The sequence below is a fragment of the Blennius ocellaris genome, assembly GCF_963422515.1.
Source record: "Blennius ocellaris genome assembly, chromosome: 16".
Classification (NCBI taxonomy): domain Eukaryota; kingdom Metazoa; phylum Chordata; class Actinopteri; order Blenniiformes; family Blenniidae; genus Blennius; species Blennius ocellaris.
The window spans coordinates 7,299,355-7,320,282 of NC_137665.1; the positions used below are offsets into that span (position 1 = coordinate 7,299,355).

General features: G+C 42.3%; 1 protein-coding gene across 1 annotated transcript in view; it reads left to right on the forward strand.

Moving 5' to 3' along the window:
- Positions 1-18,043, forward strand: part of cep112 (centrosomal protein 112) — a gene marked incomplete at its 3' end in the record, with an annotated part of 92,855 nt that extends 74,812 nt beyond the window's left edge. The window contains exons 24-26 of the mRNA XM_080511911.1: positions 9,552-9,641; positions 16,296-16,397; positions 17,975-18,043. Of these exons, the coding sequence (XP_080368037.1) occupies positions 9,552-9,641; positions 16,296-16,397; positions 17,975-18,043 (261 nt within the window). The remainder of the gene's footprint in view (positions 1-9,551; positions 9,642-16,295; positions 16,398-17,974) is intronic.
- Positions 18,044-20,928: the final 2,885 nt, after the last annotated feature.

Genomic DNA, 20,928 nt, shown 5'->3' on the forward strand with positions numbered 1-20,928 from the left:
TCTCATTGAATGAGGTGTTACATTCAATCAAAATGCTATTCATGATGCAAAGGCATTATGTAAAAGGAAACTGAGCTTTTGTAAACTCCCATTCATCTCTTCACTATTACAGAGCCTTCATATGAAGCCAAATCAGAGGAGGGAGTGACCTACTATTCATGATGCAGTTAAATTTAGTTTACCGATTATCTCATAACAGCAGCCAAAGCATCACCGGTGCAGTTTTAATACACTGAAACCGGGCCGGTGTCAACGGACGGAGGAGGGTGAAAGCAAGATGAAAGCTCCGCATTTGCTTTCATCTGTCCACTCTATTCATATCAGGTCACGTGAATGCTAAGGGTCACGGTGGCACATTGGGACGCAGCCCAATGTTTTAGTTAGAGGATTATTTGCCTCCTCATGTCATGTGTTTCCCTACATGTGGTTTCATGCTCGTGTTTGCCTTCATGCTTTTCAGCTATGACATACAGGGACTGGAGGTAAATTTGGAAGTTTATTATTGAGGTTATCACCAGAGTGCATGGTGCGTGTTTTCGTGGCCATGTTCACAAGTGACATTTTTATCTCCGTCTAAGTGTGTGTGTGTGTGGGTACACACAAATGTGTGTGGGTGTGTGTAAGAATGTTTGTATGATTGTGCATGTGCACTTGCCTGAAATGTGCAGCTGCCAAATCTGACAGAACTGAAGCCCACATTAGCCTGCCAAGAGAAAGGTACAAAGACACACATACACACACAAGCACACTCACACTGGCCTCTCTTTTCCCTCTCACACCACATCTTTCCAACTCTGTATCTTCGAACTCTTTCTGTCTCAAAGTATCTGTCTCCCCACATACACACTCGCACACACCAGCACACATGCTCACCTCGCCCTGCCAAAAGGGAGAGGTGGCTGGTGAATAAACAATGGCACTCCGCCCATAGTGTCACCCGCCTGGGCTTTGATCAGCACCGCTGTTCCTGCTCCCCACAGCAGCGCTTCCTGTCTTTCTGCCTGCTGAATGTTGCCATGCACGCACGCACGCACACACACACACACACACACACACACACACACACACACACACACACACACACACACACACACACACACACCCACCTGTAACTTTGTGCTCATAGGCCTACATACTCTGTCTCCCAAGTCTTTATCTGTCTTAGTCTACCTTCAAATTCTCACACAAAGATACTTTTGCTTTGAGTTAGTGCCCTCGTCTCGACAGTGCATCTTTCAAAAGTGTTGCCTCCTCTAACACATTCCCACACAGAGTTGGTGTTTTCCCCCCCACACACTGGGATACACACCTTTGATCCAAGCTCAACCAGGGTCCTGCTGAAGCATCCTCCAGGTGAAGTGACAGCAGACACATTACATAATGCAACAGTGACCATTGTCTGACATTGTTTGAGGATGACAGTGAATATACGTATGAGGTGCACTGTATTTCTTGTCAGATTTACAGTCGATGCAGTCCATCTGATCTAGGTGCCGGGCCTTTGTGCATGCATAATAATAACAAGGGATTCTTTGCACACGCTCGCAGCCACACACAAACTTGTATACATTCAAGGGGCTAGTTGTAGCAGCTGCAGTTTGTCTGTAGTTCTGTACTTATATATGCATTAGTTTCTGAGGGGGTTGAAAGGATGACTTTGCCTGTGGGAAGGAATGGCAGCAGTGGATCAAGAACAGGTGTGGTGGATACTCTGCTGCAGAGGCAAAGAGCTGCTTCAATCGCTATGGGTATGCAAGTGTGCATTTCTGTTTGTGTGCACGTCCTTGAAAACATCCAAGCTCTTTGTCAACCTTGAACTGCACATTTGTTGACAGAAGTTTGTTAACCATCTGTGTCTTTATCAGTTCCTTCTCTCAGTGTGTGCGTGCGTGCGTGCGTGCGTGCGTGCGTGCGTGCGTGCGTGCGTGCGTGCGTGCGTGCGTGCGTGGAGAGCGGTGAAAACATCTTCAATAATCTTCATTTGTATATTCTTTTTAAATATTCTGACTCAAAAAAAAATGACTTTTAACCTTTTTCAACATTACAGTTTCTCTATCCAAATAGATAAACAGCTCTCATTTTACAAATATGAAAATGCTTTGAATATGGTGGTACAAGATACATCGTCATCAGTATATTCAAATACATTTTTGTGATTCTGACAAAGTGATCTGAGAGGGGGTAGTCAGCCTCTTAATTCATCTTAGGCCTGTTTTTGAAGTGTCACATCATATTATAGCTCCCATCCCTCGGCCACAGTTATTACTCTCACAAGTTCCAGTCCATTTTGGTGGCTCTTTGAGTTTGCATGTTCATTCTCGGATTTCTTTCAGGTACTTTGGTTTCCTCCCACAGCCTAAAAACATGCATTTAGGATTAATTGGTGGCACTAAATTTCCTGTTTCTCTCTGTTAGTCCTGTGATGGAGCAGCAACCTCTCCAGTGTGTCCTTAATGTAAATGACAATAACTTTTAAACAGGAGACAATATTCTGCCGAAGGAACACATTTATAAATTCACAATGTGAAAAGAACACCAACTGTGATAAAACTCAGGACTTAGGATAAAGTAAAGGTGTTGTTGTTATACCATGTGAATAAATGCACACAACCATCCCGGTGTAGAGATTCACACAGAAGTCCATGTAATTCACTAATAATCTGCATTATTTGCTTGTTGTGATACCATTAATTGAATGATTTAGTCAGATGAGAATGGTCAAATGTAACTTGAACTAATCCGACTGAACAGAATACCTTCAGACCAGGGAGAATACTTGAAAAGTTATTAAAGTAAAAGCATTGTTATTGGTAGTGTAATATTACTCAAGTAAACATAAAGAGTGGGCTTCTGAATGGTTGCTGAAGTAAGAGTTATAAAGTACTTGAATGAAAACTTGCTCCATTAGTGAGTGATTTCTGAGTAATCTTGACAATGTTGTTAAATTAGGATATACAGAGTTAGATACAATTAAACAATATAACTCCCCGTCTCATTTAATCATGTTTGTGTCAGTGTTTGCAACTATACAACTGTAGTGGCTGATTGATGACTTTTCCAGCTGTAGGCCGATTCCCCACTTGTGTTTGATCCTCATATCAGAGGAGGTGGAAGTAAGAGAACGATAACACTGCCGGATGCTACAATGGAACGTGGGAAGTACATAGTTTAGAGAGCGAGACCACACTCCATTCGCACACAACAAACAAATTACTCACCAAGCCACAAGCCTAATGCTGAAGTACAAAGGAATCAGGGTGACCTCACATCCTGTGTGTGCGTCCTTGGCTGGAGATCATCTCTTTGAAGAATCCGATATATATAGTTCCAGATGAGTGATTAAAAACAGGAAGACGTCGGAAAATGATTCCACTCAAACACAGACACCTGATTTAAAACGGTCTTATCTGAGTGTTTATGCTGCTCATAATCAGTTACAGTGTAATACGGGGATTGTGTAAGACAAGTGAGGGTCCAACAAATAATAAAAAAAAAAAAAAAAATGACAGTAGTTACAAGACTCATTTGTAAGAAAATCGGTGTAAATAAAAAAATACATTATAATAACTTGGTTGCCTTTGTTTTTTTTTTCAAAATCTAGATTGACTGAAAACTCAAAAACAAAACCATTATAAAAAAACAATTTAAGATTTGTTTTAATGTGACGTACAATTCAAATTCCAACTTTCCTATAAAAGCACTTGAAACAACCAGAGAGGATGTTTTGTATGTAACAACGCAACAAAATAATGCAACTGACTTGAGCTGATTTGTTTAAATGTAACAAAGTTGAGACTGTAGCAATAACTTGACTTTTTGGGGTTTTTGTTTTTGTAGAACATTCAGTCTTAAAAAAAAATGTTTTCCTTTTCCTGAGAAGTCAAGAGTTTAAAGCTAAACTTAAGCACCATTAAATGATACATTGTTTGATAAACACAATAAATGAACATGTACACACACATTCACACGTGTGGCATATGGTGCATATTTCAGAGTTGTTTCCTATTCTCTTTCTACTGTAGCTCACAGCGGCTGAGAGAGACACAGACGGAAAGATCGAGAACAGTGTGTTCCCCCTGTGGGCTCAGCTCGGTTGCAACATGTCTTCATTAGCGCAGCAATTGTCTTACTATTTTCATCAGTACTGGGAGAGACGCCGGAGTAACGGCAAAGTGCATACGGAAGTGCGCGTGCACACTGCAAAATGGAAGTTAACTGTTCGATTTGCTGTTTGGGAGAGTTCTGCTACTGCTGCGATCACAGCATCTTCCACACTTCATTTCTAAATCAACTCTGGGAAGAGCGCTGAAAAGCGTCAAAGCACTGAAAGCAAGTCAATTCACACCCATGTCAGTGTTATCGTTCAGACGGGCTGTCCTGGCCGACATGCTCAACCACATCTTTTCATTCCTGCACGCAGACAGATGGCAAAGCATCAGCAAAAGTTTCTCTTCTCCAACACCTCGGGAGGGAGACCTCTCTCCTCCTCCTTCTCCTCCTACAGCTTCTCTCATACACTCACTTCTTTACCTTTCCCACAATCTTTTGATAAAAGTGCAGCAAAAAGAAAGGCTGTGCTCATCTTTCTGGCCATCCATCTCACCTTGAGGTTAGCACCTCCTTTATTATTTACTAGTACATCAGTATCCATACATACACACACACGCCGCCTTGTTCTGCTAAAGCCGGTGCGTGTGTGTTGGTGTTTGTGTCATTTATTGTTTGTTGTTTGTTTGAGAGAGCAAATTCTTTTGTAAGTCCACTTGTGTATGATGTGGCTCTTGGTCTCTCACTGGTTGACCACCCCTGATTTGATGATGATAATAATAATAATAATAATAATAATAATAATAATAATAATAAATTGCATCCATGACTTCGTATTTCGGAGAGCATCTTTAGCTGCGGCCTCCCTCTCCCGCACAGTGGCCACTGCTTTCTCCTTTTCAGCCTCGGTGGTCTCTCTGAGGGAGTTCAACTATTTGACCTCCTCACTCTTCAGCATCTGTTGCCATGGAGATGCTCTCTGCTCAGTGTTTCACACAGTGATGTAGCTACCTGACCAACCTCGTTAGCATCGGTATGAGCTAATGGCTATCATGCGAGCAATGCTAATTCCGTTCTGCAAACAAATATGGCGTTGGTGAAGGTCTGCGCTCTACCGAGTGAAGTTCTAGTTTATTTATTGCTGTGTGTGTGTGTGTGTGTGTGTGTGTGTGTGTGTGTGTGTGTGTGTGTGTGTGTGTGTGTGTGTGTGTGTGTGTGTGTGTGTGTGTGTGTGTGTGTGTGTGTGTGTGTGTGTGTGTGTGTGTGTGTGTGTGTGGGCGCAGTCCACATACCATGTCTTTGCTTATGTATGTCTGTGTGCTTTGTGCCCCTCGTGAATGTATCTGTTCTTACCCTTTGCTTGTCTGTCTGTGTATGTGTGTTTGCACGCGTGTGTGTGTGTGTGTGTCCTTGGCTGGAGGCGGTGCAGTGTGAGGTTTTTGCTGCTGTCTGAAGTCGTCCAGCCTCAGTGTCATTAGAGGATCTCTTTAATCCAGACTTTGGGAGAAACTTCTGACAGCACGCTGCAAATAGAAGGCCCCGCCGCACATGAAGAGCAGCTCAGCTCCTAACAAAACACCAAGTTTAAAGAGGCCCCTGGCCTTTTTTCCTCCTCCCACTATTCCCTCCCTTCTTTCTTCTTTGCTTTTTTTCCTGCCCTCTGTTGCTTTTACTTCACCCAAGGGAAACATGCTTGCCTTATCTGCGCAGGAGGACCACCCAGGAAAGATGACTCAGGCATCGGTGTGTGTGTGTGCACGTGCGTGTGTGTGCGCGTGTGTGTGTGTGTGTGTGTCTGTGTGTGCGTGCGTGTGTGTGTGCGTGTGTCTGTGTGTGTGCGCATACAACACCGTAAGTGCACACTCATTTGACTGTGTAGCACTCACATTTTCAGAACTTTTGCCGTTAATATTAATGCATGCCTATACCTGCATAGATTGCTCTGAGCGGTGTGTTTGTTGGTGCCTGTGTGCGCGTGTGCTTCGCTAATCCTTTGAGCCAAAGTTTGGAATGAAAGGCTGAGACACATTGCTGATGGAGAGGTGAGAGAGGCCTTCAAGCTCCAAACCATGGGACTGTGCAGTACTGGTACACGGTTGCCCCTCATCGCTTCATTCTGGCCACGTGTTCGTCTCCTTCACTTGTTCCCCTCCTCCCCTTCCACTCCAGCATCTTTTTCTACCTTTTTGACCTTATTCTCCAAAGCTTCTCATTTCGTTTGGCAGTATTTTTTCTTTTTTTTTTTATCCTTCTTGTAACTTTTGTCTTCCGTCTTTTCTTCCTCTTCCCATGCGGCCTCCCCACACTCTCCCTAACAAAATCAGATTTCCCTCGCTTCCTGGCCTGTTCTCAATAGTCCCAGTCAGCATGACTGATAAAGACCATATCACCCGAAACATCTGGAGACACTTTAGCTTGATCTTCCACACATTGCCATTCGCACACCTTCACAAGCTCAAAACTGCAAAAAAGACTTGCAACTTGCCTGTATGTTAAATCTGTGTTTGTACCTGCAACATGTTTTTTTTTTCTTCTGTGTTTTACTCAAAGGTTTTGATTTGACATGTTGTGTTTTGGAGAAACAGTCATTAGCCACATAAATTTGACACCCTCTGAAGTGGAGGTGTTCGCAGTTGTCCCCGTTCTACACTTGACCAAATTTCTGCCTTTCAAAGCGTGATATCCTTTTCTAATTTCATGTAATATGAGCGCACTGTCTGACGGTTATCATGACTAAACGTTCCCAAAGCCCCTTTCTGAGTCACACCGCACTTCTTTTCATCTGCAGAACTGTCCCATATGATTCTGTTAATGAAATGACAAGTGTGGAACTTCTGCCCCCGGTCTTGTTGTCAGTACATCAAAAGTAGGACCCACAAGAAAGGGAAAACACGTCACCAGTGAGGCCCTCCAGCCAACATTACTTCCCAGAAGACATGGTCCAGAAACGCTGCGTCACCGTAGCTCTGTGCTAAATCGGAGGTTGATTTGGACGGTCCCGTCAGGGTCTCCGTCATCCTCTTGATGAGCCATCGTCACGTATCACATCAGCCATAGCTGTCGGTGTTGCTAGGGTTACCGATAGGAAGGCATAATTGCCAACAGCAAAATAATCTACTTCACAGAAGTATACTTGCCACAAATGGTTCAAGGAACATTTGGGCTAAAACACATCGCTCAGTCAAATTTATTCAACGTTGTTGCAACACATTTTATCTCAACTCTTAGATCACTGATAAGAAAAAAGCGCAATCTTTAAAAAAGGGGGGAATGTGCTTTGCATCTGAATGCCTTCTCAACAAAAAAATAAAAGTTGTGTAAATGGCCTCTACCCTGCTGAAAATGCTTTTCCAGTGTCAATGAGCCTTTGATTCGCGAATAAACAAAATGAAATGATGAAATTGAAGGCAATGGGTTGCACTCATTGGAGATGTGGGCTTCGACACGGCCATGGCTGCCTTAGAAATACCCTGATTAATAGGTTAAGCACGCTAGAAAGCAGCCGCCTTTAATGCTGAGGAGCTGAGACTGACCTCAAGATGTGCTAAAATCATGGTTGCCTATTAATGAGGATGAATGTGCACAGGAAAAAGATCAGCGATAAAGTGGAATTACCTGCAGCATTGCAGCTCACGTTCGTTCACACTGTGACACAATTTAATCAAAATTATTGAATATCAATGGAAAAACATTTTTTTTCATAGATTACTTTCTATTACTTTCCAGCTACCAAGTTATATCATCTGTTTCTGTTTTCTTGTGGTTTCTTTAACCATTATGTGTTTTCATTGCAGTTGGTTGGTTCATTGGTTGGTTTGTTGGTTCATGCTAAATAGTTAATGGACTTCACTGATTTTGCTCCTTTTCACTGAGAGCACTCAGTGAAAGCGCTTTACATGATTCATCACATTCACACACCATTGGACACACACCCCATTCATTGTTTTGTTTGTTATTTCATTTGTTGTTTCATTGCTTTGTCCATTGGTCCGTGGGCTTGTTGGTTCAGTCTTTGTTCTGTTGGTTTGTTTGTTTGTTGATTGGATCATTGGATTGTTGTTTCGTCCCTTGGTTCGTTGATTTATTGGTTTATTGGTTTATTCATTAGTTCATTTGTTATTATGTTTGTTGATTGGTTTGTTAGTTGGTTTGTTTGTTTGTTGGTTCTCTTGTTTGTTCGCTTGGTTGGTTGGTTGGTTAATTAACAAGATAACTCAAAAAAAAGTTGTGGACCTACTTTCATTAATAAAAATTGGCAGGCCAGCTAATAATGCTGAGATCCGGATCATATTCTCGCGTGCGCTCTCTGAGCTACGCTCCGTCTCTCTTTTTGTTATATTTTGGTTTCACATGCATTGTTCACCTTCTCTTTCTTACTTCCTCTTCTGTCAGGAGTTCTCAGAGAGTTGCTATACAAAAGTTCATTCTGGCCCTGAAGCTTTACAGTCTGTGTGTGATTTATGTCAGTGGAGTGGGTTGTAGATCAGGCAGTCATGCCTATCACCTGGACTGTGTTTCTCCCTGCTCAGAGAATCAACAAGCCAACACCTGGCCTACTCACTCAACTCCAGTAGGGGGGAGGAGACACTGCAGATATTGATGCTAGCCAGTGCCCCATAGACTAGTTTGAGGTGTGTGTGCGTGCGCGTGTGCATGAGTTTTTATGTAAAAGTCTGTGTGCACATATCACCCTCTGCTTTCTATGCAGTCTAATCGAAGATGAAGTGTGCACATGTGGACTCAAGACATCTGGTTCTTCGTTGTACACAGGAACTGCGCCTTGCCATCACTTAAAGGGAGAAAGAGAAAGAAAAGTGTCTGTGCACTCTTTCTTTCCTTCTCTCCCTCTCTCCCTCACTCACACACACATCAGAAGCTCTGATGTGTGTGTGAGTGAGAGCACACCATTTATTTTTTTTTGTCTGAACCTTAAAATGCAAAATCGAACAAATTCTTTATTGGATCACAAGTCTGATCGACCAAATTTTTGTAATACATGTAAAAGTGGTTCCTATTTACTACGTCATGCATGGTTACCATTTTACTGCTTCGAAAGAAGAAACAAACTTAGTGGTTTTCCAAAAACAAAATATAACTTTGTTTATTAAGAATGTCTCTTTCCATGTGTCCTTGTTAGAGAATTTGTTTGGGCTTAACGAGAGCAGCTTCCCAGTAATTGCAGTCAGGGCTTTATTATTAGCCTTTTAACACTCTGAAACTAATCATGAGCCGCATCTCTGTTCACACCGCCCCTGTGTCTTCATGTGAAGGTTTCATCTCTCTGCTTTTTCCTACAGTCACAGTCTTGATATTGGAGCAACCTCTCACTCAGATCAGACCTGGTTCTCTTGCCAGAAACAATATGTCTGTAAATCAGCATCTATCATTTTGTGTTACTTACACATGACACCGCACCGATTTCGAGCTGTTTTGGGGTTTTGTTTTGTTTTGGTTTTTTTCTTTCTCCATCCGTCAACCGACTGATTGTCTCTCCCTCCCTCCAGGCTCTGCAGGAAAAGGTGGAGAGTCTACAGAGACGGCTGCACAGCTCAGAGAAGAAGCTGCTCAGCAAAGAGCTGGAGACGGAAGAGAGGGTAAAGCAGTTTTCTCTTCATTTCTCATTCTTTTTTATGCTTGTCTTGGCACAAGAGTGTCACAACATCTCACTCGAACTCATTTACTCATCGCTTTTATCATTGCGTCACTCTTGCGGCCCCGTGTTAACTTTTTCAACCTTTTGCCCTCAGCCTTTTCACCATGTGTCTCTGCTTGTTGCCAGCAAGCAACCTCTATGTGGCTTCTTATTAATTAGTGCTTTCTGTGGTCTTGAGTCTTTTTAGTGCTTCATTTAACACCTATCTCAGCTTCGCCAGGGCCTGATTTTATTGGCTGCGAACTCCTAATTTGCTACCCTTACTTGATCCTCCAGGGGGCCACAAATGACAAACAAAAAACACTTCCCCTCCTTTTCCTGCCTCCTCTCATCTATCTACCATCTCTCATTCTCCTGTTCAGAGCCATAGATATGCCCCCTCGCACATATCCCAAATTCCTTGAGCTCTGGCTTCAAGAGCCAGCGCCTAGGGCCAGGAATGCCACCACTGCCTGTGTTCAAAAGGGAAGCCTCTGTGTGTGCACACACTCGCTCACACTCCCCATGGCTCCCCAGAATGCCCTGTAATCAGGCTCTGTTTTGACCTTGACACACACTGAGAAGAAAGCACTAATGACTACACTCACACAGGAGGTTGTTCTTTGTAGCGTGGTATGTACACCAAAGGCTTTCATTTCTCCTGTGTCTTCTCCGAGACGCCCACTGACCCTTGTACACACTTCACACACTCGTCCCACACCTCGGTGTCCAGGCCTTCATAAATCTAGTGGACCCGGTCAGTAATTTTGGGACTCCTCTTCACTGACACCGCAGCAGAAGTGCCGCGGATCACCTCAGTGCTGAACCCTAATTTTGCCAATGTCTTCTGATAACCTCGTTTTAGCTGTCCTTGTCTGTGTTGTCTTCGTGTCATTGGCTGCACGAAAAACCTTTCCTAGAAATTGACACAATCCGTTTAGCTGACTCAACGTCTGCACAGCATACGGAAATGTAAGAAGCTTCAATCTTCTCCTCTTGGTGAAGGTGCAGGTCGTCAGATGTTGGCCCTCTGCAGACTTCATCTGCACAAAGATGGATGACAATTGACTCATGGAAGATGAACTAAGTTCCTGTTGTGTTTAAATGAGCTTGTGCTTTCTTCATAAGATCTGTTTCACCACCACTAACACATGTGAATGTTTGAACTGTTAACAATAAGCAGATTCCTGATACAAATGCACCAATTGCCTCACATTCTGATTCAATCTGTTCAAAGAATGAGTAAACAAGGACTAAGAGACTGACAAAGCATTTGGTTCCAATTTTAAGTACTTGAGTTACTGCCACAAACACATTTGACTAATTTATCGCAGATTGTTGCGCTGCGACAAAGTTGGCAGCGGAGCAGCAAACAGCAAGTGAGCCATGGTGGAATAAGAATGAAGTAATCTGCACATCAGCCAACAGAAATAAAAACCAACAACAAGCGGGACAGCTGAGGCGCAATCTAGGCCACAGCTTTCAGCAGTTTACTGCAACAGCTTTTTTACTATAATAACCCTCTTAACATTTTAATATGGGAGTCAACTTTACTGGGGTGAGAATAAGGAAGACGCACTGACACAATGGAGGATGGAAACGTCTTCACCAAACTGAACAGGTGCTAATGAAGTGATTCGTTTATCTTCTGTACCTGCTTTTCCAGTTGAACAAAATCAGCGTGCACCTTAACAAGCGAAGGAGCCCATGACTCACACCTGTAGACAATTTGGAATAGCCTCCAGCAATTGGTGGGCCAGTTGGTTTCCAAAAGTGATTGAATTATTGCTTTTACCGGTGACGGTCAGATGAAAGTTATTGGAAGTACATTTCACCTCGGTATCAGTAGAAATTACTTTTATTTTGGTGTATTTCAATGTAAAGATGATCAAATACCTGCATGCTGATGCAAATCAGAGATGTACAATGTGTCCATTGTTCCCATAAGTGCTTGTGGTAGATGTTAATGTGGCCCTCTTGTAGGAAGAATGACATTTTTGCAGCTCTCATAATGACAAAAGGTGCTGAAGGCAGATTTAGAATTTGCAATCTCAACACAGGTCGGCATCAACTACTACCAGTTATATAAAGGACCTGTTTAAATAGTTAGTATGCTTAAATGACAGAATGCACTGATCAAATTGTAGTTAAATAATAAACCAGATGTTACATACTTTTTCCTAACTATTATAGTTATATGAATACCTTACACTTGTCTTTGACCTGTTGGCTTCCGCTTATTCCTGTCTCAGAAAATCAGCCAAACTCCTTACTAATTTTGAGCCTTTTGTCTTCAGTAGTAGTTAAAACTTTTTTTTTCTTACCTTGGATTCTCATTGTGCTGCTGTTAATGGTTTCACGTGTTATTATGGGTTTTATTGACCTGCCTGAGTTTATTTCAACTATTAAATTGTCCATTGTCTCATCTCTCGCTGCAACTTTCTTTTTGTGAGATGAGCAAGTTTACATGATTTTGGATTTAAAGCCTTCAGACGTGCATGGGCACTCCTTTCTTTTGACAGCCAGTCACAGTTTTAGTCTGAATCACATATTGACTCCTGCTTCAAATCTTGTGCTCACCTGAGGTCAGATGTTTTATGTGTGTGCATTCCATCAAAAGCAACACAGGAACTTCACAAAAGTGGAGATTACATTTTTTCATTTTAATCTGTTTGTGTGTAACTGTTTGCATTAGTCAACATCATACATGCACATGAATTGTTGTTGGCTCACCAGTTCTTCTGTGTGTTGTTGCTTTTCTGTTTATGAAGTTAAACCTACAGGCATCCACTCTCGGTCTCCTCACAGTGATGTTGCCCTGGTTGATCTGCCAAGATGCGTCTTTGTAATCCGATCCCTCACATGCTAACACAGCCTTTCTGCCCAGACTTCACTCAGATGTTGCCTGCCTTACACTTGCAGGGCCCTCGCAGGCTCCCCCACTCTAAAATGGCAGATCATCAGCTCGCTGTGTGGTTCAATTCTCCTTGAAGAGGGGAGCAGATTGTTGAAGAGTACGGCTCTTTGTATAAATTCATAATGATACAGTGGGCACGGTGAACTGTACAAGTTTTCAGAGATGTATTTTGCTGCAACATGGGAGCTCGGAGTAATAAAAAATAAATCACCTCTGTAGTTGCTTTCAGTATTGATGCAGACATAAAAATGCAGAGGAGTTGAACTAACTTCTGTAGGCTTCGTCGTTTTCCTGCGTGCTGTTTTTGTTGAGGCACATTACATCAGCAGCCACCAATCCATCCCATAGTTCTAACAACTTCGCTAAGATCTGTAGGCACTTCTAATCTCCTCCTGCCTTATTCCCTTTTTTTTTTTTTTCCCGCATTTTTGTGAAGCGGTGTCTTTTTTTCCGTCTCACAGTGGAGCGTTTTTGAATTCAAATCGCTCCTTGGTGAACTCATTCGGTGCCAGCTCCGTGGATGTGGAGGTGCAAACTTTGTGAGTGGCGTCATTTTTGATGTACCCCTTTTTCCTGACAAGGTTTTTGTCATTTTGGAACAAGGGGGGGGGTGTGCATCAAAAATGTGTTTCCACTAGCTACTCAGCCCCCAACCCATCCCACACAGGCCTGTACATACACACACACACACACACAGAGACATATACACCTTCATTAGCATACATCAAGCTTCCCAAGGATGTGACAAACTTCATTTGAACGTTGAAAGTGTTGAGGGCTTGTTCCTTTCTGCTGGCAGCTGTCAAAAACCACGCCATGTGACAGTACCAAACGCAAGGGAAAGTCAAAACCACAATCTAAAGACTATATATAGATGAAATGTTGTCATTTTAAGATGACTGGGAGGGGAAAACGACTGCCGCTCCTCACAGTCTTCAAAACTAGAGAACCGCGCTTCATCAGGAACAAACAAAATCTCATTTTGAAAAGAGCTGTGGAGATGAAACCTGATTTTCCTTCAAAAAGTCTCTTTTGATTGCTTGGGAAAGTAGTGGCACACTTTTTCCTTATGTTTCCCTCCTTCTCTTCTCTTTCCAATTCGCTCAGATGTGGAGTCCGTCATTGACTAAAACCTCATGGAGGGTTTGATCAGCAGTATTGTTTAAAGGCATCCAGTCCTAATGGCGAGGAGTCTTTTTTTTTTTCTTTCTTAGAAGATGCCAAATGTCTCTTTCCACCTGTCAGGAAAACAAACATGTCTTTGCTGTAAGAAAAAGATGTTGAAAGAAAAAGAAAAATGTGTGTTTGTATAAAAGAAAAATAAGAGATGCGAGAGGAGGGACCTTGGGGAAGGCAAGTGAATGCAAGGCTGAAAGAAGAACGTCTCACAGGAAACAAGTCCGTCATCTTTGGGGAGTCAAATGCTTCAGTATTAAATTTGAACTCCATTGAGAGACATGTCGAAGTGAGATATTTGAATTGCTATTTCACCTATTCTGGTCTGCTTTTTTTTTCTGCATCTGTTAGCCCCGCGAAGGTTTTCACAACAGAGGTGTTATTTAAGAGAAGAAAGGCTGCTGCTTCCACCCACACACATTGCATAGTAAACGATGGCTAAGCTTTAGATAGAATTGCTTTGAAGGTTGTGATTGTGAATGCTTTGCTTTGCTGCAGTATGGAGAAAACTGAAACGATACTCTGTAAAGGATAATTCCATGTTTGGATGTGCAATGTCTATATATGATGCAATAAGGAAGAAAAATATGGGTTTTTCCAGGATGAGTGGTCCATTTTTTGGGACTACATCTGTAAAAATAGAAGTATGAAATCTATCTTGTGTTTGTCCAGGATCCTGATACAGAGACTTATTGTACCATGTTAGGAATTAATTTATATTGGCCTATGTTACATGTCTTTATGGCTTTTCTTAGTGTGATCAACCTCACTACTGTATGTACAGTATCCGGTCTTTCTGTTAGACTCTCGATGAAACTGCCGTTGCAGCATTGCTCCTTCCAATGTATGGGAAGGAAAATGGAGACAGCATTGCCACAAAGGAGCTTGTAATTTAGGCAGAGCGGATCTCTCATTGCTGCGGTGGCTGCACCATACATGAACCAAGAATGCAAAACTAAGGAACTTGGCTTTTGAAGAATCTAAGACTTATATTCAGAGTGGTTGGTAAGGGATGTGTTTATTCAACCATTGTTTATTGCTTTGGTCTGAGGTAGTGAAGTGTGTTTTGTCTTGGCTTGCCATTTTGTTATGACTACAGAAGCTGCTATAGATAGAGATAGACATTTTGAAAATCTGCAGTCCCATTTCTTCAGCTCATTTTTTAAATCCTGGACATTCAAATGAAAGCTTCCAAGACCTGTTTTGGGTTTTTTTTTGCCACTTGTTTGGAAAGAATTACTTTCAAATTATCCCTGGCTTCATTCATACAATGGCAATAAAGAACCCACTCCCCCCCCAAAAATGCATATTTTTACAAACCGGTGGATTGTCGGCCCCGTGTTGTTGGTCCAACACTTTAAAATGAATGGGCCAGAAGAAGCCTGAAAGATTTGGCAAAGTTGTGGCAGTCTAATCTACTGCACACTGTGCCGAGACAAAGTGAGCTGCTTCATGTCGGCATCATTTATACTGGGGGTTGCTTTGAAGTGCTTCCCAATCCCTTTCATTGTGCCCAGGAAGATTAATTAGCCAAAGCCAGAACAATCAGTTAAATCCACAACAGGAAGATTATTTTAGAGAAACCAATCTTTTTTTTTTTCTTTCTCCTCTCCCGCTCACTTCATCCACACTCATTTCACTTGAAGGGCTGGAGTGATGGGAGGTGGGGATTGAGCAGGATATTCTTCCTGTCACACACAACACGGTGTGTTAAAATACCCAGACTCTCCCCTGGTTACACCTTGAAAGATGTAAAAACTGTCGCTTTGCACCGGCCACCCATTAATTCCTGCAGCTTTGTTAAAACTATTCATCAAGCTCTGAATTAATTGATTCAACAACTCTTCAGAATGCTGTAAAGGCTTTTTACAATACTATAAAAGCTGCGTTTGTGTGCGTGCATGTGTGCATGTGTGTCCATTCATGTGTGTTTGTGGGTAAAAAGTGGGGGTTGCGCTAACCAAACCCTTTTCAACTTCTATAATCAGACTCTGGTTTAGTGGAGTGTAATTTAGCCCCAGACAGACTTCCTCCAGTCCTCCCCGGTGGAGATAGCTAGCTGGCTATTGAGCTGCTGCCGTGTTTGATGTGTTCTGCCCTCCACCATGGCCCTGTCCTCTTCCAAACCCAGCTGCGTCGAGCCCATAAATGCATTGTGTCACATCGAGCTGTAGTCTCCTGCAGCCAGTAGGGGGTGTATGTGCAGAGCGAAGGCAAGCCGGCCTGCGGACCCCCTGTGGAGATGTGAAGGAGCTGTGAAGAGCGAGGGAATACTCTCAGCCATGAATAAAGAGGGGATACCCACAGTCTGTGCGCGTGTGTGTTTGAGTGTGTGTCTCTTCCAAAGGGAGCCGCATATTTGGCTGCCATGTCTGGAAGTGAGTGTTATTGTGAGAGGGGAGCAGAAGTGCTTATTCGGCAATTATGCAGCAAAGAAATATGTGACAACAAATCGGATTTAACCAAGTGATGTTGTTTTGTAATTCGTGTTTTCCTTCATTTGTTTGTCCTCTTTCCTCTCAGGTGACTGTGGTGCATCAGGAGTACCAGGAAAAGATCAAAGGTTTGATGCCAGCTGAAGTCAGACAAGAACTCGAGGACATCATCACCTCGCTGAAAGCTCAGGTGGGCCGACCGACTGCCTCATAGAAATAATATTTCCTCACTGGCCGTAATATTGCACATTCTCACAAATATCTGATCTGCCGCTCACACAACAGCAGCGCTGTGTATTTACACATTGACTCATTACTGAAACTGTGTGATGCTGCTTAACAATGGTATTGCAGGCTGACAAGAGAACAAAGGGCTTCTGGGATATGCTGCCGAGTCTTCCCACGAGGCACATTTTATTTCTCTGTTCTAGTCCACTCACCTGCCTAACCACCACCATCATCACATTTTCACTTTTTTCCATGTCAACTCAACAAGAACAATTCATACTGTGGGCCCACCGTTATCTCCCCAGAGAGCTTCAAACAATTGACAGATATCATGATATCCATGTTGTCTAATCAAACTTTGACTTTGAGAGACAATGGGGTGACATAATGAATTGTTTGCAAGTTCCAACTGGAGATCACAAAGTTCTTCGATATTGTGTATCAGAGGAGACCGCCAGTTTTCTGCTTTCATGAGGAAAAAGGTTTGTTTTGCGAGGTTTTGTTGCTCCACTCACTCATCGACGTTGCTTTCTGCAGAGTTCTCCATCAGATCAAGCAATCAGGCATTTCCTCACCACATTAATGCGTCGCTTCCCTCAGCCCTCTCTGGCTAATTTTGGGCTTTAGTTTCTCAGGACCGACACTGTAAATAATGTCTTAACAATAATCGAATCATGCAGTGCAGGTTTTTGTCAAACAGGCTCATCATAAACCCCTGCCTTGTTCAAATAGGCCTTGTAAGATCTCGTTTCAGTTCCTGGACCACAGCTCTGTGATCAGATCTGTTTATAAAATGTAAATCATGAGAGGAGCAGTGTCTCCTCTCTTTGACAGCGTCTTAGGTTTTGCACTTTAAAGTGCATTATTTTTACCTTCTATTTTTTCGTAAGGTAAGGCGAGTTTTTGTGCCTCTCTGGAGGGATACGACCACATTTCAGAGGTTTTTTTTTTCATTTACTTTACCAGTGTGAAGTGCCAAATGAAATGCTAGAACTTGAACTGAGGTCTCCCCCACAGAAAGGAATGTACCCTCGGCTCCAGTACGGTAGTCCCAGAACAATACGGATTCTTTTGGAGCTGTGATTATTCTGCCAGGCTCGAGATGCCGTGTAAATGTAGATGGGGTTTATTTTCACTTTAGCCCAAAGACACTTCATAAATAAACGTATACTTTGTAGCCAAACAAAAGAGGGGTGCTGCCTCTTCCTGCAACTCCGTAACCTCCACTAACCTGGACCATAATCCTCCCTGTGTCCCAGTGTGCCTTGACCTGTCTGCCCTAATCTCCTGACCCCCAGCCCCTGCCGTCCTGACCCCACGACTCAACAACCAGGCTTTTCTTCTACTTCAGCCCACTTTAGCTAACTCGCGGCGCCCAAAAGCACAATTGACCCGGAGCCCTCAAACCTCCTGCACTTCCTCATTGCAGGATCCTGATGAGCCGGCTTGTTGCTTCCATGTCATGATTAATCAAAGCGGAAGGTATTTTAAGAATTACTCTCTGCCTAACTTTTGCATTGTGTGTGTCTTGCATTGCAGGTTAACTTCCTTCAGAAGAGAGCCTCTTTGCTACAGGAAGAGCTGGATGCCTGCCACAGCAGGAGGTAAGCATGATTGTTTAACATTGTATAGAAACGTGTGCCTGTGCAGAGTTCATATGGACGATTTCACAATGTAGATACTGTATGTTTTTACTGGAACGCCTCACTATTGTCCCGGAGACAGATGCACATGAACTTTTACACTCGCACATTAGAATCTGTCTGTTCCATGCTCGAATGGTGCAGATACATTAGATGAAGGCTTGTCTCTTGCGGTGAGAGCTTCCAGTTCACAATGCTTTGATTTGCCTCCTGTCCATCATACAGCAAGAGCCATTTACGTCTTTTTTTCGAAAAGCATGTACACATACGATGAGAGGCCCCCTGTCAAACGCTGCTGCCGCTCACATCTCTGGAAACATCTTTTAGGACTGTCAGTCACAAACACCACAGTAAATACTTATTTCAGTGTACGTTGCTTCCAACTCCAAATGAGTGAGATGTTGAGAATCACAAACCAGCAGTCAGTCAAGGAGGGAAATTTCTCTTTCGGTGTTTTAATGAACCACATTTCTCCGCGCAGGTAACGAACGGCCTGCGAGCTTCTTCCTGCGTCACGACATGAAGGAGGAAAACCTCTACTCAGATGTGAGCATTATTGACTGTTACAAGTACTTCACTCATGCGGTCATACCACTGTGGACCAGTCCTTTGTTACATTGATGTGCAGAAGAATATTTATTCACCGTCAGATTTTTGTTTTTCCTGTTTTAAAATAACATTTTCATGTTCCCAACTTGTTTTCGTCAGTTTTATATATTTTGACATCACTAATGGTTATTTTTCTTACCGATGTCTGGAATCAACTGTCCATTGTTTTTAATAAAAGTCTTGGCTTCATTTTCTGTTGTTTTGCTTTATGTTTGTTTCACACTTTCTGAGCATGTCTATCATCTTCTTCAAATGCCTCATAATTAATCCCTCAATTAGAGGGAAGCCATGCTCTTGCCCTTGTTTTTCTATGACCACAACATGCATGTTCACCACGATTAGCTCTGTAACTAAAGTCGAAGACCTTGAATTCCAATCTCCCCCATCGCTATTTAGCATCGCCTTTCAACTCGAGCCCCCATTTGAACTGTAAAGGGTGGTTGGGGGTTTGTGGTTGGTTCAGATAAAGTGCGCTGTGAGGCGATTGTTTGAACCTCAGGCCAAAGGCTACAGTCTTGAACCTTTCTGTTCCCTCTGCCTCCACTTTGTGTTTTACCAGCGGCTCCGTACAAACCCCAGCTAAATGACTCAGACGCTGGAGTCCGCAACATGGCCACATGTCTCCAAGTCTCCCCTAAAGTCTCCAGCGTTTCCAGGTTTTATGATGATAATAACAATTCAGAGCAAGAAAAGGATTTCATAATCAGCCACAAGTTGTTGGTATTCTGGTAGGTGAGGAATGCAAGGGCTTGATTCAAAGAAGACTATTCTTTTCTTCGAAGGTGTCCTTAAATTTTTGAAATCTGATTTGATTTCAAAAAGGACTGTGCACGTATTTGCTTTGGAATTGCTTCTTTTTGTTTTTACACCCACAGTTCACACACTTCACGTGTTCCCATTGTCCGTGACCTGTTTTGCTGTCTCCAAACGAAACACGATTCCAGCCTCTGTATTTATTTGATGTGCTGATTCTGCTGCCCAAGCAGAGAGACAGAAAGGAAAGGATAAGCTGAAGAATAGAAAAAAAGAGGCGGACGAGAGAGGACTATTAGATCAACATGTGAGAAACAGGAATTTAGTCTTTCAGCACAATGCCTTTGTGATGTCTGTTTTTTGGGGGGGGGTTTCTGGAAGGAGTGAAGCCACGATCCATAACTATTGCAACCAAGCATTCGAGATGTGCATATGCCTGCATCTGTGTAAAAAAAAAAATACTTGTTTATAACACATTTTTCTTGCACGTAGATGTTGATGCATGTGTGTCTTCTTGTTGTTGCGCTGACATAGGTAGTTGAGAAGAATGAAAGAAAAATCCCAGATGGATAAATACATATTACAATAATATTCCAATGTTTGGCTCCATTCATATAATATATTATAATACATACAGTGTGTAAGACAGCAATGGTTTCCAAAGCTTGGGCTGCTCCGGAGCGCTTTCTTGGCTGAACCAACAGGGAAAACTGTTTTATGTTTCAAGACATCAATTTTTTTTTTTAAAAGAGCGAAATAAAGACCACTGAAAACACTTTTTTTAGGAAATACTGTATCAATATTTTATGAAGATTTGATTAAAATATGAGATTAAATCTAGTACAAAAGCAAAGGTGGAACCAATACAACTGTGTGTGAGATTTACCAGGTATTTTGCATGAAACCTTGAGAATGATGAATGAATCCCTCCATTAACAAAACTGTTCTATTGTGGAAAAGCATGTGTGGCGTGAGATAGTACAAGCTCGGTTGGAAGGGCTTATCCTCTCACAGATATAGTTTAAAGACAATTCAAACACAATGGGAATTTTTGTAACGAAGGATGAAAATACATGTGCTCAAACAGTGTTGAAAAAAAATACTGTTATTCTATTTTAAGTGAGTTCAATATGATTTTGTATGAGGGTTACTTGAAGCACAAGGTAAAATATTTTATGTAGTCATAGTACAATAATCTGCTTTAGAAAACTTGGTATTTTTAGTTACTTTTTGTCCCTGTCTCAAGGTCTCTATTAGAAGCATACCGATCCAATGACAATCCTAATCCTCTTTGTCTCAAAGAGCTGTTGATACTACTCTCGAGGGTTAATGTGTTCTTGCTCAGATTCCCCTGTTTTGCTAATTTACACCCAAACAAGCTCCAGCCGTAACCTTCCCTTTAATCTCTGTTATTACTCTGACATAGTTTCACTCTAATTGATTGTCTTCCACTGAAATTACCTCCATAATTGTGCTTGTGTAAATACA